Below are 27,037 nucleotides of genomic sequence, written 5' to 3' on the forward strand. Positions count from 1 at the left end.
GGGAAGGGGCGGAGCCACGCGCTCCCGCTATAAAGGAGCCCTCGGGGGAGGAGGGAGGCGCGCCCTTGTTTTCTGCTTCTGTCGTCTTCTAGAGTGTAAGGCGCAGCTTTTTCTTTCCAGAAGGTAGCAAGCGGGTGATCGCCTGAAACAAAGTCGCAGCCATGCGGGAGATCGTGCACATGCAAGCCGGCCAGTGCGGGAATCAGATTGGAGCCAAGGTATCATGGGAAAGCGGGGGGCAAGGGAATCTGGTGGGGGGGATCTATTGTTGGTAAGAGCCGAGTGTGTGGGGACCAGCCGTGTCGTTTCGTTTTCTAATAATAATAATAATAATGATAATAATAATAATAATAATAATAATAAATTTACTATTTATGCCCGCCCATCTGGCTGAGTTTCCCCAGCCACTCTTGCGTCTCCAATGAAAGTCATTAATCGCCACCTAAGAATTAAGCTGAAGGATTGGGGAGGGGGCAGAGCACTAGGAAAACCCTCCCCGGGGTTATGTCTACGGTGCGCCTCCTCTTTCGCAAGCCTCGGATACACAGACCATTTTACCCTGCAGATAGGGCAGATCTTGCGGGAAACAATAAAGGACTTCGCTTTCCATCGGGGCCAGATCTGTCTCACACAGTGTTAGAACTAGCAGTAATCCAGTTATAACGATAAGCTTTTAGGTTGCCTCGCCCCTCTGCAGAGGATGCAGTCTGGATTTGGAGCAGCGTGATGGTGCAAAGACGGAAGCCAATTGGCTTCATTCTTTGTTAAACAAGTCCCTCCCCTCTTCCCCCACCAGTATGTCCATCCGTGAAATTTAACAATCCTGCCTTCCTATGCCCTGTTGGCATTGCTTTGTGTGAAGGGAATCTGTCTCGTCATGGCGCAGAGGATCATGTGCTTGCAGTATGGTGGCCAAGGTGTGGCCGCGGCAGCTGCACGTGTTTAGTCATGCTTCCTCGTCGCACTTGCTAAATCGCTCTGCAAAATTCCCGTTTCAGTTCTGGGAGGTCATCAGCGACGAGCACGGCATTGACCCGACAGGCAGCTACCATGGAGACAGTGACCTGCAGCTTGAGAGGATCAACGTCTACTACAATGAAGCTGCCGGTAAAAATGGAGTGCTTGTCTTTTTAAGGAAGTGCTTCTAGCTGCCTCCGGAAATAAGTCTCTTGCCCATTTACAGAAATCTTGATTGATAGATTGCACGGCTTCCAACTAATTAAATCTGCAGATAAATACGCAGTTCTTGCAAAGAGCCTTTTTTATTTTTATAAACAGATGCTCTTCCCATTTTTGTGTCTAGCCCCACCTTAGAAGAATCTGCTTCTGTGTGAGGGGAGTAAAAAGAATTTCTTTGTTCTAAGATGCAGCCTGCCTGCCTGCCAGAAGCTCCCTAATTATGTGTTTTCAAACACAGGGTTATTTGCTTGGGAGGGGAAACATTGACATTGTTGTTTCTGGATGTCAAAGGTTATTTATGATTTGTGTAATTGAAAATAAATAACCTTGTAATAATAAAACTTCGCAGACAAAATTTTCCATGGCTACCTATGAAGTACAGGTGGGGAAGTGGCTCTGGCTGCTGTGGTCTATGCACACATGCACACACATACATACATACACACACACACAGGCCAACCTTGACAGGTGAGCAGGACGTCCCACCTGCCAATCACCAGATGTCGGGTGATAATAATAATTTATTATACCCCGCCCATATGGCTGTATTTCCCCAGCCACTCTGGGCGACTCCCAGCAGAACATTAAAGACATGGCAAAAGATGAAATATTAAAAACTTTCCCTAAACAGGGCTGCTTTCAGGTTTCTTACATCAGATAGTTGCTTATTTCCTTGACATCTGATGGGAGGGCATTCCACAGGGAGGGCGCAACCACCGAGAAGGCCCTCTGTCTGGTTACCTGCAACCTCACTTCTCGCAGGGAGGGAACTGCCAGAAGGCCCTCGGAGCTGAACCTCAGTGTCCAGGTTGAACAATGGGGCTGGAGACGCTCCTTCAGGTATACTGGGCCAAGCCTGTTTAGGGCTTTAAAGGTCAGCACCAACACTTTGAATTGTGCTTGGATACATAATAAGACCCCTGACTGACTTCAAAGGGGATTGTGGTAACAGCTGATGGGCCACAACTTAGCTGGGTGGGCTATGGGGAGGGACCAGTTCAGTGGTAGAGCAGGTGCATCTCAAGTTAAAAGGACTGGATAGTGGGTGATGTGAAAGACCTGACAGACGAGGGGAGAACGATGCTTTCTTTCCTCTGGGCTTGTACAAAGCTGTCGCTATGTAAAGGCATAACCGAGGCTAGAGCATGATTAAGGCCTGTTTTCTGAAGCTGATGCCAGAAACCTGCTTTCTTTGTACGGTTGATTTTGCTGACTAAATACCTTAGAGAATAGCGGTTGACAGCAGTTGCCATTGAAAATCTGTTCACAATAAGTGCTGCTACTTGATATAAAATTCTTTTCTGAGTAACGCTGAGGGTTGCCAAGAGCACAGTAGACTGCAGATAATTTAACAAGGTCACTGCATCCATAAATCTTTCTTTTGTTCTCCCTGCAGGCAACAAATATGTCCCCCGTGCAGTCCTGGTGGACTTGGAGCCTGGCACAATGGATTCGGTCCGGTCTGGACCATTCGGCCAGATCTTTCGGCCTGACAATTTTGTCTTTGGTATGTAATATTCTTTTGGTGACTGTAGTCTCCCTTCTTGACAAGAGCGCAATGTATCTTGTCATTCCAAATGTTCTGCAGATCTCATCCCTATGCAAAACAGCTGACTCTTCTGCCTGTCCCGGAAGCCACTTGAATTCAGCTATGAGGAATGTTTGACTAATCCTATACATTCTCCCAGCAACTTTTGATCATGTACTGAAACAAGGGCAAGGCTAGTTATGCCAGTTGGCAGAAAGGTGGCACATCTCCAGGTATACGCAGTAGGTGATATGGTAGAATGATCTGTCCTTCCTCTGAGTTTCATCATCCCCTACCCTTCAAATTGCCAAAGGTACGAAAGCTCAAGATATTTGATTCAATGTACTTTTTCAGAGCTGGGTCTTTAAAGACTATAATTGAAAACCAGAGGAAAATAAACTGCTTTTGTAGGCTGCATCTGGACATGGCTTATAAGAGGAACAGTTAGACCAGATCATGATGCCATTAGCAGATAGAAATCAATAGTTGCCAATTTGTTTCTGTATCCTTCTCTTTCTGCTTCTAGGCCAGAGTGGTGCTGGGAATAACTGGGCCAAGGGCCATTACACAGAGGGAGCTGAGCTGGTGGACTCTGTGCTAGATGTGGTAAGGAAGGAGTCAGAGAGCTGCGACTGCTTGCAGGGCTTCCAGTTGACCCATTCCCTGGGCGGTGGCACAGGCTCTGGGATGGGAACACTCCTCATTAGCAAGATTCGGGAGGAGTATCCTGACCGGATCATGAACACGTTCAGTGTGATGCCATCCCCTAAGGTGTCGGACACAGTGGTGGAGCCCTACAATGCCACATTGTCCGTCCACCAGCTGGTGGAGAACACGGATGAAACCTTCTGTATTGACAATGAGGCCTTGTACGATATCTGCTTCCGCACACTCAAGCTCACCACTCCGACGTACGGGGACCTCAACCACTTGGTGTCGGCCACCATGAGCGGCGTCACCACCTGCCTGCGGTTCCCTGGCCAACTGAATGCCGACCTCCGCAAGCTGGCGGTCAACATGGTGCCATTCCCTCGCCTGCATTTCTTCATGCCCGGTTTTGCTCCCCTCACGAGCCGCGGAAGCCAGCAGTATCGGGCCGTGTCGGTGCCAGAGCTCACCCAGCAATTGTTTGATTCCAAGAACATGATGGCGGCCTGTGACCCACGCCACGGGCGCTACCTGACGGTGGCAGCCATTTTCCGAGGCAGAATGTCCATGAAGGAAGTGGATGAGCAGATGCTGAACGTCCAGAACAAGAACAGCAGCTACTTTGTCGAGTGGATCCCCAACAACGTGAAGACGGCCGTGTGCGACATCCCTCCGCGAGGCCTCAAGATGTCCGCCACCTTCATTGGCAACAGCACGGCCATCCAGGAGCTGTTCAAGAGGATCTCTGAGCAGTTCACGGCCATGTTCCGCCGAAAGGCCTTCCTGCACTGGTACACCGGAGAGGGCATGGATGAGATGGAGTTCACGGAGGCCGAGAGCAACATGAACGACCTGGTCTCCGAATACCAGCAATATCAAGATGCCACAGCGGACGAGCAAGGAGAGTTTGAAGAGGAAGGCGAGGAGGACGAGGCTTAGGATGGCGGTGGTTTAGGGGCAAGTGTTTTGGGGCACAGTCTGTTCAGCTCTGCTGCTGCATGCTTTTTCAGTTCAACTTGGTGCTTTCACTGTTGATTTCCCTCATTGCCCAAACCCTTTGATTTGGAAGCACTTTTATAGGTCGTGAAAACATTTCAACATAATAATGAAAAATGGGTCCTATGAAGCGGAAAGTGAACTTTGTAAACTTTACCCTTAAAAATATATTTACTTCCTTATTAAGACAACTGTTCAGCCAATTGGGAAAGCTATTGATCACACAATTGTACTGCAGCTGTTTTATAAAAATTATAAATTTATATAAATTTATAATTGTTATAAATTTCTGCAGAGGTTACCTATATGAAACGTTATCTGAAATAGACCTCTCAGCTGCTCCATAGACAAGGAAGCTAAATACACAAGCCATATTGAAAATTCAGGAATCTAGAAATAGTAGTTTGGAAGGCCATTGAGGAACAACCTGAGAACACCTCTTCACATTTTGCAAGCATGAAAGAGAAGAAATTCGTACAGCAGCTTCCCCTAACCTGGCCCTTCTAGCTGTTTTGGATTACACCACCACTAGGCCTAGTTGGAGGAGGACGCTCTACCAAATTCTAGAGGTGTATGCTCAGCTAATTTTGGATATTCCCTGCCCTCAAAAATGTCCTTGTATTGCCACAATGCACAGTATAGAAATTTGCAACCTGAATTGTGTGTTAGATGTTCGACAGTTTAAATTTTAATTGCAACATTTGCGGTTGTTGCGCTGCATACCTCAAAGGATGCAGATACTTAAATCATGACTGATTCATGGATAACTTTTTCTTCAGAGGGAGGAGTTTGCCACTGAGTTGTATAGTTTATCTTCAGTTCCATAGTTAGATTATATTTGGGGTACTAATTGCTCAATGACGTATGTCCCATGTTCCCTAAAAAAAGCTGGCTTTTAAACCTTTCCATTTTAAGAGAACAAAAAGCTTGAAAATGAGGGGGGGAAACAGCAAGAAGACTGCAAATAGAGCAGGCATGGATTCTGATAGCAGTGATAAAGCACGTTTTTTGTGGCATTTTTGTGTAAACATTAAGAATCTGTCATGAACTCAAACTGTTCAATGGTTTTTGTGTGGTGTTAAATATTGAGGACTCTATAAAGGCATGTGCTCTGAATAATGACTGTTTTCTTCAAGATAGACCATATTGTACATCTATTAAAACTAATGTACTTCCTTAATGTTCCTTTTAAAGTTGCTAAGAAACACGAGCAGTCCTTAATAGCCAAAAGGCAGATTTTAATGCTCATTTAAGTGTAAAAACCCCGAAAGGTTAAGATACAGCCAAACTGTTGACATGAGAAGCATGTTACAACTTTGGTGCAATAACAGGAAGAAATTTGATTCCCTTTCTCTCCCCCATACCAGATGAAGCTGATTAAAGTGGACTTATCGTCCTGTCCGCCCCATGAGTAGGAACAGCAAAGAAACTGCTGCTTATCAATTATTATTATTTATTGAATTTCTACACTGCTCTATACCCATAGATCTCAGGGTGGTTCAGTAACAACTGGCAACATTTCATAGAAGAAACTTTTCCACCACTCTGTTAAATTCGTCTGCAAAGCGTAGGTGCAAATTATGTTTTCCTTCCGGCATCAAATGCAACCTGAAACAAACAAAAAAAAACCACCACTGGATAAATTCTAGGTGTACAGGAAACACGGCAAGCATTTATTACTTAAAACCACACTCTGCCCAAGTGCATGCAAGAAGCCAGCTTGCTAGAAAGATTTGCATTTTCATATTTGGAATTGATATCTCAAAGCATCTGTGTCATTTATGGACATTCATGGAGGTGTCTGACTTTGAGCATGCTATAATTATTTCCCGGTCCATGCTCATTGTGATGGGACGATGAGCTGCTTGTGCGTAAAATGCAAGTCCCTCAGAGTTTGATCAGGTTTTCAAACCTCTGCCTGTGACGGAGCCCCTCCAGCATGGCTGCGTCAATCACTAGTAGAATCCGAAAGTGGCTGCTTTCGGAATCTTTTCCAACATAAAAGCTCTTTAACGGAAACACGTCGTCTGGCCTCTCGGCGTGACAGTTTCCGGCGAGGTGTGGGTGTCCCTATAGGAGGTCCTGAGACCTCCCCACTGTTTTCGCTGGAAGTGTCTCTGAGCCATCCCTCCGACTCACTTTCCCTTGGAGTTCTTGCTCGCCCTCTACTGGTTCCCTCTTCCGCTGCTACTCCTCTCTCAACCTCAGTGAGCCTTTGCGCCCCCGGCGCTTTAGATGGCAGTTCCCTGACATCCACCTCCCCTCCAGGGCCCCCTTCACCCCCTCCCGTCTCCTCCCCTACTGGCGGTGAGGAGGTAAAACCCCTGAAAGAACCTCCCTCATCTTCCGACGTCGCGAACACTTCCCTCCACTTGTTGCTGTTCCTACTCTCTCGGTAATCTTCGTCATCGGAGTCCACTCCCTCTTCCAACTCCGACTCCGCGAACCCTTCCATTTCCTCTTCCTCATCGGTGGTGCCGAAATACTCCCTCCTAAACCTTGCTATCGGCTGAGGTTTCCTCGGGAACCTTTGGTGGAACGTTTCTGTTAAAACCTCGTCATTGACTTCCTCTGCACTTACCCAGGTGTTTTCTGACTCTGGTTCCCCTTCCCACGCCACCAAATACTCCACCTGATTTCCCTTCCACCTGGAATCGAGGATTTCCGCTACATGGTTGCGGCGTTCCCTCTCTTCCAAGGCTGGTCCCCTGACGTACTCCCCTTCACGTCCCCCCCTGTATGGTGACAGTAACGACCTGTGGAACACTGGGTGCAATTTCATGTGGTTGGGTAATCGGAGTTTGAAAGCTACCGGGTTGACCTGCTGAATGACCTCAAAGGGTCCCAATCTTCTGGGCCTCAATTTCTTACAACCCCCTTTGAACGGCAACCCTTGGGTTGACAACCACACTTGATCCCCCACCCTTATGGTTTCACCTTCCCTTCTGTTCTTGTCTGCCTGCTTCTTATATTGTGCCTTAGCCCTTTCTAAGTTGAGCTGGAGCTGATGATGGATCGCTTCCATCTCTTCTACAAAATGTTCAGCCGCTGGGACGCTCCATCTCTCCCCTCCTTCCCCTGGAAATGCCCTGGGGTGACACCCGTAATTAGCCAAAAAGGGACTCATCCCTGTGGACACATTCTCCGCATTATTGTAGGCAAATTCTGCCAACGCCAACTTTTCGACCCAATCGTTCTCTCTGTCATTGACATAACACCTCAGATATTGTTGAAGAATGCCATTTGCTCTTTCCGCCTGCCCGTTGGTTTCAGGGTGCCGGGCAGTTGAAAAATTGACTTCCACGTGCAGCAAGCTCATGAGCTTCCTCCAGAACCTGGAAGTAAATTGTTTGCCGCGATCTGAGATCACCCTCAAGGGAGCCCCGTGCAACCTAAAGATGTGTTCTACAAACAACTTCGCTGTTTCTTCCGCTGTGACTGCATGTGAGCATGCTACAAAGTGGCACATCTTAGTTAACAGGTCTACTACTACCATGATGGCTGTTTTCCCCTTGGACTTTGGCAGATCCGTCATAAAATCTATTGATATCGCTTCCCAAGGCCGTTCTGGTGTGGGTAATGGTTCTAATAACCCTGCCGGCGCCCTTCTTTCCCCTTTGGCTCGCTGACATTGGTCACACCCTCTTACATACTCCCTTACATCTTCCCTCACCTTAGGCCACCAAAATTCCCTGGTAACCAACCACATGGTCTTGTGTTGTCCAAAATGTCCCGCCGTGGGGCTATCATGCAACTGCTTGAGTACTCTCCCCCTCAATTCACCTTCGGGTATATACAGTGCCCCTTTGTAATACAATGCCCCATTTCTTTCCTCAAAACCTCCGGGACTCTCGCCCTCCCCCCTGAGACCTCTGAGCTTATCCTGGGCATATTCATCATTTTCCGTTTCCTCTACCAGTTCTCGTTGCCCCACCAGCGCCGCCCCACACACCCAGCGGTCCTCAGGGATGACATGTCTCTCTTCGATCACCCCCTCCCCTTCCCAATACTCTGGTTTGCGTGAGAGCGCGTCCGCCCTGACGTTTTCTGGGCCTGGCACATAACAAATTTCAAAGTTGAATTTGGAGAATTCCTGTGCCCATCTCACTTGTCGTTGGTTGAGCACTCGAGCTGTTCTCCAATACTCTAAATTCTTGTGGTCGGTGCACACTTGCACCTTGTGTTGTGCCCCAATTAATAAATGTCTCCACCTCCGGAATGCTTCGTGAATGGCAAGTAGTTCCCTGTCATACACCGTGTAATTCCTCTCGGATTTATTCAGCTTCCGCGAGAAGAAGGCACACGGTCTCCACTCCGACGCACTCCTCCCCGGTTGAAGAAGGACCGCCCCTACCGCCCGGTCGGATGCATCGGTTTCCACTCTCATGGGTTTTCGTAAATCCACATGCAGAAGTTGTTCTTCCGAGGCGAAAGCCCTTTTCAGTTCTTCAAAGGCTCGATCCGCCTCTACCGTCCAAACAAATTTCTTCTTGCTGCTGAGGCAGTCGGTGATGGGCGCCGTCAAGTGGGCAAAGTTCTTGATGAACTTCCGATAAAAGTTCCCAAACCCCAAGAATCTTTGCACGTCCTTCTTGGTCTTCGGTGTCTTCCATTCCAGTACCGCTTGGACCTTGCCTGGATCCATGGCCAATCCCTTGTCTGACAAGCGGTACCCCAGGAATTCCACCTCCTTGGTATGAAACTGGCACTTCTCCAGTTTCACCCACAGCTGGTTGGCTTGCAGCCTGCCCAACACTTCTCGAACGTCCCTCACATGCTGTTCCTCATCTTCCGAATACACCAACACGTCGTCTAAAAAGGCCACACAATTCTTGTAGAGCAAAGGTCCCAGAACGTGGTTTATAAAAGCTTGAAAACACGCGGAGCCCCCTTGTAGACCGAAGGGCATAACGAGGTATTCAAAGGCTCCCAAAGGGGTAAACATGGTGGTCTTCCATTCATCTCCCTTCCTTATGCGTATCAGATTGTACGCCCCCCGCAGGTCCAGCTTTGTAAAAATCTTTCCCTTCCTTACTCTGGTCAAAATGTCATCAATTCGGGGCATAGGGAAAGCCAGGGGCTCCGACACTGCATTGAGGGCCCTAAAGTCACACACCAGTCTCGGTTTGTCTGTGTTCTTTTTGTCCACAAAAAACACTGGGCTGCCCCCCACCGCTCGGGACTCTCTGATGAAACCTCGCTTCAGGTTTTTGTCAATGAACTCCCTCAGCTCCTGCATCTCCCTGTCTGACATGGCGTACAGCTTGCCTACTGGGAGTTGGGCCCCAGGGAGTAGGTTGATTTGACAGTCAAAGGGTCTATGCGGTGGCAGTTTGTCTGCTTCCCTTTCGCTGAATACGTTGCTCAGATCTGCGTATTGCGGGGGCACCTTCCCTTTGTCCATTACTTCCATCCCGGCTAGGGTGACTCTGTCTCCTCCCGAAACCTTCCCCTCCTTGCAGTGTTCTAGGCAATGCGCTGACCCAAAGGAGACCACCCTCTGATGCCAGCCCACTAGCGGATCGTGTAGCGCCAGCCAGCTCATCCCCAAAATGATGGGCGCTCCTCCCAGGATGGCCACATTAAACGCTATCTGTTCGGTGTGCCTTGCCACCCTCATTATCATCGGGACAGTCTGTTGGCTAACTTCTCCCCCCAACAGCTCTCTGCCGTCAATCGTAGTCACCTGCAAGGGGTTACTTAAAGGGATGGTCTGTATCTGATGCTCGGCTGCAAACTCCTTACTCATGAAATTACAGGAGCTGCCTGAATCCAAAAGCGCCTTGATCTTTAGTGGGTGTCCGTTTGGCAGTTCTAGTAACACCTCTATCACTAAAGCGGGTCTGGGAGGTTCCGGCGTGGGCACTTTCACTGCTCTTTGGCCTGGCTGCTGTGCCCCGACGGTGGCAGCCAGGCGTTGGCTTTTACTTGCTCCTTGCCTTCCTCTTCCTTTCCCCCAACAGCTCCTGCCATCCCTTGCCATTCCTTTCTTTGTGGGCAGACTCTGGCAAAGTGCCCTGGCTGTTGGCAGAGATAACATCTCTTGGCGCTCCTTCCCTCCTTCTTCCGCCCTTCACTGGGATTTGAAACTGCGCGCGCCCGCGCTGTTCCAACTTCCATCGGCTCTGCCGGCGGGAAAGGTGGCTCTGGAATGTCTGGAATGCGGAACTCCCTCCAACGGTCTCCTTTCCCTTCCCGCTTTTCCAAAGCCCTCGCCTCCTGGCGCGCTCCTATGGACAGCGCAGATTTGGTTAACTGATCCATAGACTCCGCCCTGGGCCCCCGGGAAAGCTCATCTTTGACGGTTGAAGAAAGCCCCTCTTCGAAAAGCATTTGGATGGGCTCCGCCGATAGGTCCCACCCCAATTTATGAATCAGCATAGTAAATTCAGTCCAGTACTCACGGACAGATCTGCTTCCTTGCTGGCAAGCCATTAACTGCCTTCGCACCACCCCCTGCTCAATATCGCTGGAAAACATCAGGTCCATGGCACGAAAAAACTTCCTCGTGTCCTTTAGGATCTCATTATTCGCTGCCATCAGGGGTCTAACCCAATCTTTCGCCCCGGATTCGAGATGGCCAATCACAAAAGCCACTCGCGATTCCTCGTCGGGGAAGTCATCAAACTGCAAGTTTAGAGCGTATTGCATCTCTGTTCTAAAGGCATGATAGTTCCTGGGATCCCCCCCGAATTTCTGCACCAATCCTGGTACCTTTCTGGCGAGCGGGGTGGTTTTCTCCTTTCCCTTTTCTGCATCCTGAGCCCTCCTCTCCTCAAGCCTCGCCGTTTGCAGCGCCAACTGGATCTCCAACGCCCTGTACCTTTCTTCCAGGCTTGGACCCCCTCCAGCTGCTCCTGCTCCTCCGGTTCCGGCTGGGTTGCTCATGATGCTTCTCCCTGCACAAGCTGGCTTTCGGTGACTTTCGGATTGCTGTGATGGGACGATGAGCTGCTTGTGCGTAAAATGCAAGTCCCTCAGAGTTTGATCAGGTTTTCAAACCTCTGCCTGTGACGGAGCCCCTCCAGCATGGCTGCGTCAATCACTAGTAGAATCCGAAAGTGGCTGCTTTCGGAATCTTTTCCAACATAAAAGCTCTTTAACGGAAACACGTCGTCTGGCCTCTCGGCGTGACAGTTTCCGGCGAGGTGTGGGTGTCCCTATAGGAGGTCCTGAGACCTCCCCACTGTTTTCGCTGGAAGTGTCTCTGAGCCATCCCTCCGACTCACTTTCCCTTGGAGTTCTTGCTCGCCCTCTACTGGTTCCCTCTTCCGCTGCTACTCCTCTCTCAACCTCAGTGAGCCTTTGCGCCCCCGGCGCTTTAGATGGCAGTTCCCTGACATCCATCTTTTTCAAATGGACATGTCTAAAATAAAAAAAGCCTCTATGAAAAGAAGCAACATAATCTGCAGGACATGACTGCAGAGGAGTCATATCATAGCAAAGTGTTATGAGCTGCTGTGGCCATTTCAACATTCAAAGCAAGCACTGAATTGTCAGGCTTAAGTGCCTGTCCGACGTGGGCAAATTTGAAAACAAGTTTCAGTGAAACTTAAGCTCGCAGTCTTCGCTGTCTTGCTATCTCTACAAAATTACTGGATTTTTAAAAATGATCCCGTAGGGATTGTTTTAGCAAGGTGGTTCATTTGAACTCTGACAACATCACTGCGCTATTCACTGCAGAGCATTCAAGACAGCTATTTTGTAGCTGCTACAGAATAGATTGCCTCCATTGTACCATGTTCCATTAAAGACTTGCAGCATTTAGAGTTTTGAAACTGTTGCTAACAGTTTCTAACTTCCTAATGCTGGTGTCTAATTTTGGAAGCAGGTCCTTGAGCTTCCATCTCAAGTTACTGACCTCAGACGCTTTGCTGAATTGCAGAAAATTGCGAAATGAATTTTGTGCTGGTTTGTTCAAGTTGCTCTTTCTACTTGCGTTCAGAAATTGCATCTACTGTGCACAAATCTTTCCTATGGGATGGATCTGTCTGCTTGTGAGTATTTCTACAATATTGTGGCTGGAAGCATTCTTTCCAATGATTGCAGAAGCCTGCAAAGTGGCCTGAGCAACTGGAGAAGCTTTTTAATCTGTTCACATAATTTTTAGCTTTAGTTTCTCCTGCCCACCTCCCCAAGAAAAATAGACTTACTGTGAACCCTTGATATGCTTGTGAAGATATTCAGGGTGAAAGCGTGGAACCAAGGGATCTTTTTCTCCGTGGATTATTAACGTTGGGCAGTGAATATGAGGCAGCAAAGACTGACAGATACTGCCTGGGAATGGGAAGTGGAAAAAAATGTCAAGATAATTTCCTTATTTATTTACTTTGAAATGGTAATATGCTTCACTGGGGAAATGTGATGCTAACACCACCTTCTTCCTCCTTGCAAAGGAAGTGAAATAGTTGATTCTTCTGGCTGCAAAAAAAATGGTTTAGTAGAAACTGGATCAGCAACAGGAATTACTACAATGGGAGTGCCAGTCTCTCTGATTCAGACAAAATTGCCAGGGTTTTCTTCCCCCTTCTCTCAGCATCTAGTTCTGAATTCTTAAGACAACCTGTTCAAGCACGTACTGATATTTGTACTTAAAAATATGTGTCAGAATTTTATTCTGCTTTTGTGGGCAGTTTGCTTCTGTTTCCTTTTATTCCCCATCACACGTGTCGGCACTTATAAATCTTGAGTTAAATATGTCGACTCAGCTAATGCAGGCAGGATGTTTTGTGTTCTGCACACACAAAATAAATTAGGTTCCAAATAACCCAATTTACTGAGTTATGTGACCTATACGCCACCCTGATACCACATACAGGTTTACAAAGAAAGGACAACATTACAGGAGTTTAAAAGATGTGCTGGCAAGGCCTGGGAACACTGAGAAAGTGTCATCAGGAAATTAAACAGTGGCTAATAATCTGAGTAGCCCTAATCTCCTGATCTGCATTGCTGGGGTGGGTGTGTTAGGCTATGGTGAAGGTGGAAATCTGTTAGTGGGGTGGGTGTGGGTCTTAATAGAAAACATTAAGTGGTAGCTGGCAGAAAGGCCAGAAATGGTGTCAGGTTTGCAGATTCCCCAAAGGAACCAATTCTCACATCCTTTGGCTAGGCCAGCCTGGAACTGGTACAGCAAAATTTTTATTTCCCCCTCTTCTCTCCTGGTTGTCAGAACCTGGGATGCGGTGGCTGATATGCCACTCTACTTCTCGCCAGCTGGAACTGGGATAGTAATAATGCAGCTCTAGGTCTACCCAGAAGTCAGTCTCACTGAGTTCATTCTTGGCTGCTCCCAGAATATGTGGGTAGGAGATTGCAGCCAGCCCATTCTGTGCCCTCCAAGTGATTCGACCGCTTTGTCCTTGATGTACTGAACTGCCATTAGCATTCAGAAAGCTTTTTTTAAAAACAACAACTTTGTTTTTTAAAAAAGCTCCTTGAAATTAGTCTCGAACGATTATTGCTTTTTTAAATTAAGACTGGCAATGATTGACTTAAGCAGAGAAGGGTAAGCAGGGAATGTTAATTTTTTTCTGAAAGGTGGAGTAGAAAAGCAGAAATACCTTGTGTGCAATTAGGCAGCGTGTCATTTCCCCTGCGAGACGTTCCAACAGGCTTGCTTACTTAGAAAAGCAGAACCACGAGCAAAATGTACGGATCTGGCTAGCATGACGGTTATTTCAAGGTTGCAGAACTGTTCAAATGGCAGTTCCTCATTTGCAGGTGGATTGCCAATCCAAATCTACACACACACACACACACACACACACACACACACCCCTGCAATTCCTACTCTCAGCAGCTCAGAAGCTTCTTCCGCCTTGCAGGTTGCATGGTGCTTTTCCAACCAACTGCTACCAGTAAAAAACAAATTCCATATGACAAGGAAGGTACAATGACAGCTGGAAAAACAGTCTGCACTTGAAAAGTTTATTCCATGGCAGCCCTGTGTCAAAAGGTAGAAGGTAAAGGACCCCTGGATGGTTAAGTCCAGTCAAAGGAGACTATGGGGTCCAGTGCTCATCTCATTTTCAGGCCAAGGGAGCCGGTGTTTGCCCACAGACAGCTTTCCGGGTCATGTGGCCAGCAGGACTAAACCACCACTGGTGCAATGGGACACCAGGATGAAAGCCAGAGCAGCGCACAGAAACACCGTTTACCTTCCCGTACCTATATATCTACTTGCACTGACGTGCTTTCGAACTGCTCGGTTGGCAGGAGCAGGGACAGAGCAATGGGAGCTCACCCCGTCACGGGGATTTGAACTGCCAACCTTTCGATTGGTAAGCCCAAGAGGCTCGAGGGTTTAGACCACATCCCAAAGGAACACAGAATTGAGGGGAAGTTCATTCATAGCTGCTAAAGGGAGCGCCTCAGCTCTGATCTAAATATAGCGGTACCTCGGGTTAAGTACTTAATTCATTCCGGAGGTCCGTTCTTAACCTGAAACTGTTCTTAACCTGAAGCACCACTTTAGCTAATGGAGCCTCCCACTGCCGTCACGCCGCCGGAACAAGATTTCTGTTCTCATCCTGAAGCAAAGTTCTTAACCCGAGGTACTATTTCTGGGTTAGCAGAGTCTGTAACCTGAAGCATATGTAACCTGAAGCGTAGTCACTTGGTGGAACCCAGCTATAATCTAAGGGAGGAGTTCAATGTCTGCTGAGGTGAATCAGTGCAAACATTTCAGCTCTGACAGGACATTCTGCCCACTCCTCAGTGCCGCTCTGGGGTTTTTCCTGACCCTGCAAGCCACTTTGGGAATTGGGATCATGAGGGAAAAGAAGGCAAGCCTCCATTGTGCTAATGGAAGTCCTTGTATAGCCTTCCGCTAATGGAAGGAATTAGTTAAATCTGACCCATTGTAATAATTGTTATTTTTAAATGATTGCATTTGTATCCCACCTTTTCCCTCTAATCTCACAAAGTCAGCGTTAATTTTTAAATGCTGGCAGACTCCTGGGAAGAAAGTTTGTGGATAAAGATGATTCTGAGATACAACGATGGACAATAGTGAAGTGAAATGCAACAAAACAGGGCGGAGACCTAAAGCTTATCATTGCTGGCCTCTCTATCTCTTTTTAGCTACAGATTTCTTACCATTTGGCTTTTGTGCAAACTGGGAGATTCCATCCACCCAGGCTGCGCAGGTTTTGCTAAAGTAATCGTGGCCATACATTTCTTCCATTGGCTGCCTGGCTCTTTCACTCCATTTTGAAACATCACGGATAGCTGCGGACAAGGGAATGAAATAATAATAATAATAATAATAATAATAATAATAATAATAATAATAATTTATTATTTATACCCCACCCATCTGGCTGAGTTTCCCCAGCCACTCTGGGCGGCTCCCAATCAAATGTTAAAAACAGTACAGCATTAAATATTAAAAACATTCCTAAACAGGGCTGCCTTCAGATGTCTTTTAAAGATAGGATAACTGCTTATTTCCTTCACATCTGAAGGGAGGGTATTCCACAGGGTAGGCGCCACTACCGAGAAGGCCCTCTGTCTGGTTCCCTGTAACCTCACTTCTCGCAATGAGGGAACCGCCAGAAGGCCCTCGGCGCTGGATCTCAGTGTGGATGGGGGTGGAGATGCTCCTTTAGGTATACAGGACCAAGGCCATTTAGGGCTTTAAAGGTCAGTGCCAACACTTTGAATTGTGCTCAGAAGCATACTGGGAGCCAATGCAGATCTCTCAGGACCGGTGTTATGTGGTCCTGGCGGCCAGTCCCAGGCACCATTCAAGCTGCCGCATTCTGGATTAATTGCAGTTTCCCGGTCACCTTCAAAGGTAGCCCCACGTAGAGCGCATTGCAGTAGTCCAAGCAGGAGATAACTAGAGCATGTACCACTCTGGCGAGACAGTCTGCAGGCAGGTAGGGTCTTAGCCTGAGTACCAGATGGAGCTGGTAGACAGCCGCCCTGGATGCAGAATTGACCTGCGCCTCCATGGACAGCTGTGAGTCCAAAATGACTCCCAGGCTGCGCATCTGGTCCTTCAGGGGCACAGTTACCCCATTCAGGACCAGGGAGTCCCCCATACCTGTGTACCCCCTGTCCCCCAAAAACAGTACTTCTGTCTTGTCAGGATTCAACCTCAATCTGTTAGCCGCCATCCATCCTCCAACCGCCTCCAGGCGGAAATGTGTATATTAAAAGAAGTATCAAAATCCAGTCTTATTATGGGGGAGTGGGGAACTTTTTGCAGCCTAAGGGCCTCAATGCCCTTCCATGGCTAACTTTTCAGAGCTTCATGCCAGCAATGGGCAGGGTCAATGCAAATTGATTCACACAATCCAGCTCTATTCTAGTATTTTGAGAGAGAGTGAGAACTTCTACTCACTTGCTCCAGACAATTTTAATACATATTTATTATGCCCCCATTACTCACCTTTTTTTCTAGGCCTAAAAGGCACCAAACATCATAACCTTTCCCCAGAATGGACTGGATTTAGCCCCACTCCTAATCATTTTGACTGCACTTTTTCCAACTCTACTGTATCCTATCTTCACTTCAGTAACTAGAACTGTACACAGTATTCCAAGGCTGTCTGCGCCATAGGTGGGTATAAAGGCATTGGTAACAGCATTTTCAATCTCTTTTGCGAACTAGTATTTTGCCATTTCCACAGCACTTAGGATCAGCATTTAAATTGAGCTTTCCCTCACATCCTTCAATCCCTTTCTTGGTCAGTAACTGATAGCTCGGGCCCCACCAGTATATAATGTAGGGTTGGTAAAAATCCAGACATAAATAGTTATTGAGATTTGGGGGGGGGGGCATTCACCCAATAGGCCCCACGCTGTCTGCTGCTGCCAAGTCCAAACCACTCGTGGCTGCAGCAGAACACAAGCTGCGCCAGAGCTTGAATCAGAGCCACCCGTGGTTTTATTTTTTATTTTTTAAATCCCAGACATTTGATTTAAATTTAAAACGTATATTTCCCTCCAGGTGGCCATGTACACCAGTGGCGTAGCGTGGGTTGTCAGCGCCCGGGGCAAGGCAAGTAATTTGCGCCCCCTAACCCGTGGATTTTAGCACTCGAGTGCAAGCGCGCGCCGGCCAGATGTTGCGCCCGGTGCGGCCGGGCCCCCCTGCACCCCCACGCTACGCCACTGATGTACACCCCCCAATAGAGGACATGTCCTGGAATTTCTGGACGTATGGCAATCCCAGTATAATGTGAAGTTAGGATATTTTGTTCCACAGTACTTCACTTGACCCTTACTCTGAGTTGCACTTGGCATTTTCTCATCCATTCATCCATTTTGGATAAATACAGTTCAAGCTCTTTGCAATCCTTTTTCTTTTTCTTTTTGTCTTTACTACCCCGAATAATTGGATGTCATTAGCATATTGGCTGCCTCACTGCTCAGCTTGGTCGTTTATGAATAAGCTAAAAGCACCAGCAACAATACAGCAGTATCCTAAGATCTCATCTCACTGCTAGAAGCTCTCACATTTAAGTTTTTACAGAGTTTTTTTTTCATGTAGCAGCAAAATGTGCAAATGTTTAGTTTTAAATTGAATTCTTTTTCTGCAGGGTTGTTAATTATAGTAGCTCCCTGCCCCCCCCATTTCTGTTCAAGTGCAATTCAACTGTTCCTTAAAACAATTTTTTCTTCTTTTTGTAACCACAATCCATGATACTTGATTCAAGAAGGCTTTTAATTCTATTTGCTGCTTATTCAACTGGTGCAAAGCAATATTTTTCTGATTTATCGTTAACTGTTTAATGGGAAAACAGCAAGTATTGTAGGGAGCTGAAAAGGTGGATAATATATTATGAGTAGAGTGGGAAAAGATTTTTGTATGATAGACCATTATAATATTTTCATTGTAATGCATTTTTATTATATTGGAGCATTAAGTTTCTCATCTAGTAATCAAGCCTCCTTTCTGACAGCTACGAATATAGCTGAATCGTGAATTCTTCAAGCTTACATTACTTCAATTTTTGAAATGTTTATGGTTGATTAGAAAAGAAAATTAAAGAAAAACTTCTACATTCTACCCTTCTACCCTTTCTACATTCATCTGATACATACCATTGTAAAGTTTCACGTCCTCCTCTGAAACGCTGGGATTGGCTCCCCAAACCACCATTTTGTGGATAAGAGTTGGATTCTTTGCAGCAGCAATGAGTGCTGTTATTCCACCGTCACTCCATCCCAGCAAGGAGAACTTCTTAAACTTCAGTGCCTTGTTTAGTACAGGGAAACAAACTGGAAATAACTGGTTTTTACATCTGGATGGCTTTACCTGAAGACACAAGTCTCTTCAGAAGCAACCCTTTCCCACCAAAATCAATGGAATGTACAAGTGGTGGGAGTTTGGCTATGCTGCACCTACTAAATTTCATCTATGGTACTGGAGGCTTGTTAGATCAGTGGTTGCTACCTTGTGGCCCTTCAGATGTTGATGGTCTTGAGCATCCACCAGCTCAGCCAGAATGGCCAATGGTCAGGAAAGATGGGAGATGTAGTCCAGCAATATCTGGAGGGTCACAGATTAGCCACTCCTGTACTGTATCCTGATAACCTACAAGTAGGGTAGGCAGCTCCCTTCTTCCAGATGATCTAAAGCAGTGTTTCCCAAACTTGAGCTCCAGCTGTTTTCGGACTACAATGCCTATCATCCCTGACTGCTGGTCCTGCTAGATAAGGATGATGGGAGCTGTAGACATGTCCCAAGGTGAAAGACTTCTGGGGAAAGATTTATAATGAGTTGAAAAAAATGTTGAAAAGTACATTTATTAAGAAACTAGAAGCCTTTCTACTTGGGATAATAGGATTGGAACTTCCCAGAAAAGATGTTAGACTGTTTTTGTATGCCACTATAGCGGCAAGACTTTTATTAGCCAAAAATTGGAACTCGCAAGAGATACCAACAATAGAAGAATGGCAGATGAAGATGTTAGACTTTTTGGAGCTGGCCGACCTGACTGGAAGAATCCACAACCAGAAAGAAGAGGAGATACATGAGGATTGGAAGAAATTTAAAGAATATTTAGCTAAATATTGTAATATAAGATAAATAGAAAATTCTTGGAAGTAATAAATAGGCTTAGGGGTAGAATAATAATTTGTGGTAGTAAATATTAATGACTAGAATATTAATAAAAGAGAAGAAGATAGTAAATGAAAGTTAATTTTATTAGAAATATGATTTTGGAGAACTGTTACACAGGTGATACAATGAAATTCAGTTAGAGGGAATATGAGGAAGTCAGTTATCAATGTAACAAGAATTAGATTTGAAGAAACAAATTTTCTTTGTGTTTAGTTTATTGTGTTGTAATGTGTTTTTTTGTTTTTTTATTTTTGTCATATATGTGGAAAATCAATTAAAAAAAATTGGGGGGACGGAAGGATGATGGGAGCTGTAGTCCAAAACAGCTGGAGAGCCAAATTTGGGAAACCGTGATCTAACGGAATATCCAAACCTTTGTAAAAGTAAAATACAGGAGGGATGACAGCCATCCCCTTGTGCTTTGAGTGAGAGTAGCCCATACATCTTGCCTCATAGGGTGCCAATCCTGATAGATGCTTCTGCGAAGCACAGAGAGGCTGCCACTTCAGTCATGATGGTTGGTGCCAAGCCATGATGGTAGGTGTGTATGAAGGCTACTAGAACATCCTCTGAGGGTTCATTGTCACATGCTAGGGCAAGAACCATGCTCATTCTGGAGGTGGAGGGGAGATTAATTGGGTCACCAGATTGTAGGGCTAAAATTATTTGCCTTAACCATTTAGACCAACCCATTTGGTCCTCATTTTCTCTCTTCTCAATCCTCTTTGTGTTTCTCCAGGTGTTTTTCTCCAGAAGTAAGACTGGCTGTTAAGAGCTATGAGAGAAAAAGATTCGCCACCCTCTACCATGTACCGTATTTTTCACTCTATAGGACGCACTTTTTCCCCTCCAAAAATTAAGGGGAAATGTGTGTGCGTCCTATGGAGCGAATGCAGGCTTCTTGGCTTCAGCGATAGCAACACGAAGCCTCCGAAGCACAGAGGGAGCGCTCCCTCCGCTCTCTGGAGGCCTTGCGTTGCTTTCGCTGAAGCCTGGAGAGCGAGAGGGGTCGGTGCGCACTCTACAGGCTTCAGGGATAGCCGCCTGAAGCCTTTGGAGCACAGCGGGAACTCGCGATGCGCTCCAAAGGTTTTGGGTTCCTTTTGGGAGAGCAAGACTCTCCCGGCTTCAGCAGAGAGGGAGAGCTGTGCAGTGCCCCTTCAGCGAAGCGGGAGGAGAAATGGAAGGGGCTCCGTTTCTCCTGCCGCTTCGCTGAAGGGGCGCTGAGCAGAGAGGGGGAGAATTTTTTTCCTGTTCTCCCCCTCCTATGGTCCAGTGCATCCTATAGAGCAAAAAATATGGTACCTCTTTAAGTTATTTCTTTCAATTACATGCGAATGAATCGAAAGTTTTAGTGACATGCATTTTGGGTGCTAATACCTTACACTTGTTTTTGTGTTTGAATAGGCTATATATAATGGTGAGTTTTTTTTTAAAAAAGGAATTAAGCTGAATAGTCTTTGAAAGGAATAGGTTGCTAAAGCAAAAAGGAGACAGAGGTGTCCTGCAACAGAGATATCCTGCTACTAAACAGTTAATCATTTTCATAAAGTTTCGGAGCCACAAACTCTGAGGCTGAAGTTTTGCTTGCTGTGTTTACTCCCACAACTAACATTCTAAAATCCCAGGGAAGGAACACTTCAGTTCTCCAAAGGGTGTTCCTTAGAAGGACAAATTTACCTGCATCAAGTCCACAGCATCTTTTGCATCTCTTTCAAAAAAATCTTCAGGAAAATCTCGAAGTGGGGGGATTGACTTTCCGTACCCGCGAGGATCCCAGGCTACAAGTGTGAACTGCTGCTTGTTCATAGACTTCAGCTGTGGTCCAAAATCGGTCTGGCCACTCCCTACAAAAAATAGGTGAAATAATTGCACCAAAACAGACAATCGTTATGCCCAGGGCTGTTTTCAGCCGGAACTCAGTCCCAGCACCGCTGAAGTGGATGCCATTGCAATTATAAGAGAACAACAGTGAGTTCTGGCACCTCTTTTTCTAGAAAAAAAAGCACTGGTATGCACATTTTAAGTTTAAAAGGAAACTCTGCCTTATGGGTACCACCCAATAAACCAACTTTGTGTCTGTATTTCTCTGCTCAAGGAGTTACAGATCTGACATAATATCCTACAGCTACTGACCACAGTCACAGATACTCTCTTACAATGATGAGCAATTGGAAATTAAGCCCCAACAGCTATATTTACAGTGGTACCTCTGGTTACAAACTTAATTCGTTCCGGAGGTCTGTTCTTAATCTGAAACCGTTCTTAACCTGAGGTACCACTTTAGCTAATGAGACCTCCTGCTGCGTGATTTCTGTTGACATCCTGGGGCTGTGTTTGTAACCCAAGGTACCACTGTACTTAATATCTATGCCCCATATGCTTACAATCAATGGTATGAGGACACCTTTTGACCAGGGAAATGTCGCCCAATGCACCAGACTTGTTCTAAGAATTGTTCTTGGTTACACTTAAGTGGCTCGGTGCAAAAGAGGTCAGGACTCATTTGACAGTTGCGGAGAAGGGGGAAATTCAACAGGTGTAGCTTGCGTGATATCTCATCACCAAGGAAGACCACATGGTGGGATATGTGCAAAAGAACATAAGAAGAGCCCAATGGCCCATCACAGCCAACATCTTGTTCTCTTATGGGACAATCAGATGCCCATGGGATGCTCACATTGAGGACCCAAGTACAAGAGCCCTCTCCCTTCCTGTGGTTCTCAGCAGAGAAGCATTAAGGTCTCTAACTGTGGGAGCAGAGCAATAGATTTCATGACTAACAACCATCAAAAGCCTTCTCTTCTATGCCTTTGTCTAGCCCTCTCTATGTTGAAATAAGAGATGAGGCAATAGCTTTTGTGGAGAATTGAAAGCAGCTTGGAATGAAGGGATGCTGCTCCTCACCTGCACACCTGTCATCCTCTTTTTACCTTTGGCATCCTTGCAAACACCTGTTTGACCAGAGGCAAGAAAAACGTCTCTACACCCAGGCAAGCAATGCCTCTTTCAAATCCAGTTCTACATTCTTAAAAACTGCATATTTGGCCTAAATAGGTAAACAAACATGTAGAAGTCCGTGAACACTTCTGAGTTAAATAAGTGGCACAGAAGGCGTCTTATATCTTAGGTACAAAATGGATTACTTCTGTATGATGGTGATGCTCAATCTCCACTGTCTGAGGCAGGATGACTGTGAATCAAAAGTGGGGAAAGTTGTACTTGGGTCCAGCTGGTCTGGGTGACCACTGTGAGAAAAAGTTGGTGGACTGAGTTGTTCTTAGCTCCTTACAAGATTTTTAAAAAATCATTGCCACTCTATAAGAGTGTGAACGGTATGCATAAGCCTGGTTCTTGTGTATATATTTTACAGAGGAAAAGAACATCACTGAGAAAGACCACAAACATAAGACAAAGACCAAAGACATAAGACAAAAAGATCCAAACCTAACATTCCAGGGAGAAGCAGGACAGCATGGCTTCCACTTCCCGTTTGCTGATAATGTAGATGGACGCCATTCACTTCGACTTTAGCTGAGGTTACTGAAGTGCTAGAGGAAATATTAGCCCCCCCCCAAAAAAAACAAATAACATTTTAGCTTTATAACACCTGAATTGGAGGATCAGACTGCCCAGTCTTACTGTTAAGACTGATGCTGTTAGTGAAAGAAGGATAAAGTCCGGTTGCTTGCACTTTAGGTACGGAAGAATTTTTTTGTCCTGTGCGATAGGAGTGAAGTTGCCAAAATTTAGAAAAACAGAATTGTGCTCTGAGGCTGTTCTTTTAGCAGACTGTGAAAGATTTACTCAGTGCTTTGCCAGCTTTTGAAGGAGGATGGGCCTTCAGCTGCTGGGGATTAAACAAATGAAGCATCCTCCTGTATGGAAACACAGGGTGCTGCTATCCAGCGAAGTGGTTCTGTAAGTGCAAGGATTTTTGTTTGTGCAGTGGACCCCTCTCTCCTTTCTTTGTGCATCCCCCTGCCCCAAATCTGCTCCAGAGGCAGGTCACAAGAGAACTCCAGAACAGATTTAACTGCCAGGATTGTTGACTTAAAATCTGGGTACAGTGGATGCTCAGGTTGCGAATGTGTTCCGTGCGAGAGGCACGTTTGCAACCTGCAGCATTCGCAACCCACAACCCCCACGTCTGCGCAAGCGTGGGTCAGGATTTGGTGCTTCTGCACATGCGCAAAGTGCAATTTAGTGCTTCTGCGCATGCGCAAGCGCTGAAACCTGGAAGTAACCCGTTCCGGTACTTCCGATTTCGGTGCAGTGTGCAACCCGAAATCGCACAACCCGAGGTATGACTTTACTCTACAAAAGATGAGGAACAGCAGTGCGTTACTGCGACATTTGTAAACCAAATCCTTCAGCCTCATTTGATCTGAGTTTTTTCTCCCACACAGATCTCCTTACAATCTAAATTCAGAACTATCAATTACATCCCGTTGTGAAGCAAGTAATGTCACTTACTAACTGCATGCTGGTATTTTAGTTATTAAATAGGAGTATACGTACAGAAAAAAGTAAAACTGAGATTTGATGCTCTTAAAGGAACGGAGCAACCATTTCGAGTTCTATTAAAACATCGCTCCCAGGGTTCTGTCAGGGTCCACTAACAGATAAATGTTGGACTCCAACTCTCCTGTTCTGGAGTCATACTTCCTTAAGGAATGGAACCCAGAATGCATAATATTCTCCTGAGCTTCCAATAAAATGCTCAGCATGGCCTTGCTTCCCCCAATTCCCTTCTTTTAGTCAGTATCTGCTGTTTTGCTTCTATGTAGCTGGAAACCAATCTGTTGAGTTAATGACTAACAAAGGTACAAAAAGATAATGGATCCACTAATCTAGACATTGGTCTGGGGAGCGGGGAAGTGTGATACCAGCAACTGAACCAGCTTTATGTGTTTATTTGGAAGGAAAACCGAATCGCAGGGGCAACAATTGCAATACTGCAAGCTCACACCTCTCCTTCAGTTACTTATGGTGCATATGGTGCTTGCTTATAATCAAATTTTGGGAAGGATTCCTGTTCTTCAGCAACCGTGCTGTTTTCACATGGTACTTTCTGGATGTCCCGTGATCATGCGATAAAAGGAGCCGTGCACTGGGCGTGGCCAGGATTTATGTTAGGAGCAGCAGAACCGAGCTATCTGCAAGTATTATTTATTTATTTATGGCTAGGAGTTATTTCTCTTTGTTTTCCGATGTATTTCTTATCAAACAAACAAACAAACAAATATTAAATTAAATTTAAAAATAATATCGGTGTGGCGCGAGCAAATCTTTATGCAGAAAGTGTGGCCCAGAGAAAAAAAGTTTGGGAACCACCGGGCTGCGCGCTAAACCTTCCACGTTAGGCACGCACGCGTCTCCTCCCCCGTCCTTCAACGTTCTGCCCACCGCCCCGGGGCCGTCGGAAGCCACCGACTGCGCGCGCGCACAGTCCCTCCCCCGCCTTCCCGTCTCTAAGTCGCTGAGGCTGCAGAGCCTCCCCTGCCTCGTCTGTCCTCCCCGTCTCAACAGGGAATTTACCCGTAGGAAGCAGCCGGCGCCTGGGAGACCCGCAGCGTCGCTCCCCCCTGCGCGGAGCGGGAGAGCTGCGAGAGAAGGCGCCGCAGCAAGAGCCCTCCGCTTCCCGGCCGAGCCATGGCCCTTTCTGGTTCTGCAGCGCGGTGGCTCCGCCTTCGCCTTCCCAAGGGAAGCACCGGGGACCGAGCGGCGGATCCTCGAAGGGTTAACAGGCGCCGATTTCACAACCAAGCTGCAGGCTGGGCAGGAGAAGCAGGGCCGGCCCTATCGTTATTAGGCAGGCTGAGGCGACCCATTTGGCGTGCGGAGGGTTTTGGTTTAGTTTTGGCTTTTAATCAGACCTACAAGCTAAACAATTTCCAAAACAATTAAAGGAAAAAAATGGATTTTGTTATGTGCAAATGGCTTAGATACCTATTAGGTCCATAAATTACCATATAGAATATATAGCATATAGGGACGCGAGTGGCGCTGTGGGTTAAACCACAGAGCCTAAGACTTGCCGATCACAAGGTCGGCAGTTCGAATCCCTGCGACGGGGTGAGCTCCCATTGCTCGGTCCCTGCTCCTGCCAGCCTAGCAGTTCGAAAACACGTCAAAGTACAAGTAGAGAAATAGGTACCGCTCCAGCGGGAAGGTAAACGGCGTTTCCGTGCACTGCTCTGGTTCGCCAGAAGCGGCTTAGTCATGCTGGCCACATGACCCAGAAGCTGTACGCCGGCTCCCTCAGCCAATAAAGCGAGATGAGCGCCGCAACCCCAGAGTCGGTCCCTTTACCTTTAGGTCCATAAATTACCATATAGCATATATTCAACACAAAAAACACTGACAACTTATTGTTGACAGAGGACAGCTGGACATATAAATGGCCCCATTACCTTCAGTAGCTTAGGGCCTCATCAAACCTAAATCGGCCCCTGCTTTTAATTGTTTCGTTTATTTCCCCCACTTATTGCTAGCAACTTTTTTTTTTATCCCTTTAATTTTTTAAAATCTGATTCTTTGTTCCTGCATTGCAGGGGGTGGACTAGATGACCCTTGTGGTACCCCATCCCGACTATAATTCTGATTCTAATTGCAATTGAAGGCCAGGGTGTGGAGTGTTGGAGGGGTAGTACCTCTGGTGGTGGTGGGGAAACACATCATGCTCCTTTTGGTCCCCCACCTTGCACTTTGCTCTCACCCGTGGCTCCTGACATGCGAAAGCAGCCGCACCCCAGGAAGGGCTTTGACTGGCCGGCTAAACCAGGGGAGGGTAGCCAATGATGGGGCTCAAACCCTTGGTGAGATAGGGACTTCCCCTGCATGTGAAAAGAAAAGCTTGGAAAAAGAAATTAGCTAGATTCATGGGGGGGGGGGAGAACTCACTGGGGGCTGCGTCAACCAGGACAAGTTGAATGAAGCCTCAATGTTCTGGTGCAGTTTATCACAATACAGTGGTACGTCAGGTTAAGTACTTAATTCATTCTGGAGGTCCGTTCTTCACCTGAAACTGTTCTTAACCTGAAGCACCACTTTATCTAATGGGGCCTCCCGCTGCCGCCGCCCCACCACTCCACAATTTCTGTTCTCATCCTGAAGCAAAGTTCTTAACCTGAGGTACTATTTCTGGGTTAGCGGAATCTGTAACCTGAAGCGTCTGTAACCTGAAGCATCTGTAACCCAAGGTACTATTGTATAGTGGTACCTCTGGATGCAAACGGGATCCGTTCCGGAGCCCCATTCACACCCTGAGTAGAATGTAACAGGCGTCTGCGCATGCACGGGTCACGTTTTGCCACTTCTGCACATGTGCGTGATGTCATTTTGAGCGTCTGCACATGCATGGAAGTAACGCGTTCCATTACTTCTGGGTCGCCGTGGAGCGTAACCTGAAAATGCTCAACTTGAAGCATATTTAACCCCAGGTATGACTGTACCAGCTACTGGCACGCAGGTGTGAGAGGCGTGCTAGAGGACTGGTTCCCTGGCTACTGTTGGAAAGGGCATGCTCAACTTCCTGCACCTTATCCAGTGGAGCTCTTTATATTTATGTCTTCATTGCATTCCTAGCCCTCCTTTTCTCC

General features: G+C 46.6%; 2 protein-coding genes across 2 annotated transcripts; one reads left to right on the top strand and one right to left on the bottom strand.

Moving 5' to 3' along the window:
• The first annotated feature begins 35 nt into the window (after positions 1-35).
• Positions 36-5,470, top strand: LOC309373767 (tubulin beta-1 chain-like). The gene is made up of 4 exons (XM_081918277.1): positions 36-218; positions 999-1,107; positions 2,576-2,686; positions 3,234-5,470. The coding sequence occupies exons 1-4, from the start codon at positions 162-164 to the stop codon at positions 4,292-4,294; spliced, it is 1,338 nt and encodes a 445-aa protein (XP_081774403.1). The 5' UTR covers positions 36-161; the 3' UTR covers positions 4,295-5,470.
• Positions 5,471-5,568: 98 nt separating this feature from the next.
• Positions 5,569-25,134, bottom strand: BPHL (biphenyl hydrolase like). The gene is made up of 7 exons (XM_081918327.1): positions 24,975-25,134; positions 22,881-22,984; positions 21,114-21,280; positions 18,410-18,563; positions 15,452-15,583; positions 12,505-12,628; positions 5,569-5,959 (listed from the first exon to the last, which is right to left on the bottom strand). Exons 1-7 carry the CDS (start codon positions 25,088-25,090, stop codon positions 5,872-5,874), a joined length of 885 nt encoding a protein of 294 aa, XP_081774453.1. The 5' UTR covers positions 25,091-25,134; the 3' UTR covers positions 5,569-5,871.
• Between the last annotated feature and the right edge of the window lie 1,903 nt (positions 25,135-27,037).

The sequence above is a fragment of the Podarcis melisellensis genome (genome assembly GCF_964234715.1).
Source record: "Podarcis melisellensis genome assembly, chromosome: 7".
Taxonomy (NCBI): domain Eukaryota; kingdom Metazoa; phylum Chordata; class Lepidosauria; order Squamata; family Lacertidae; genus Podarcis; species Podarcis melisellensis.

Coding starts and splice junctions, on each gene's coding strand:
- BPHL (XM_081918327.1), bottom strand. CDS start 25,090: ATGGCTCGGCCGGGAAGCGGAGGGCTCTTGCTGCGGCGCCTTCTCTCG. Junction 22,985..24,974: donor GCGCCGGCTGCTTCCTACGG/GTAAATTCCCTG, acceptor TATTTCCTCTAG/CACTTCAGTAACCTCAGCTA. Junction 5,960..12,504: donor AAGCATATCAAGGGTTCACA/GTAAGTCTATTT, acceptor TGTTTGTTTCAG/GTTGCATTTGATGCCGGAAG.
- LOC309373767 (XM_081918277.1), top strand. CDS start 162: ATGCGGGAGATCGTGCACATGCAAGCCGGCCAGTGCGGGAATCAGATT. Junction 219..998: donor GGAATCAGATTGGAGCCAAG/GTATCATGGGAA, acceptor TTCCCGTTTCAG/TTCTGGGAGGTCATCAGCGA. Junction 2,687..3,233: donor GCCTGACAATTTTGTCTTTG/GTATGTAATATT, acceptor TTCTGCTTCTAG/GCCAGAGTGGTGCTGGGAAT.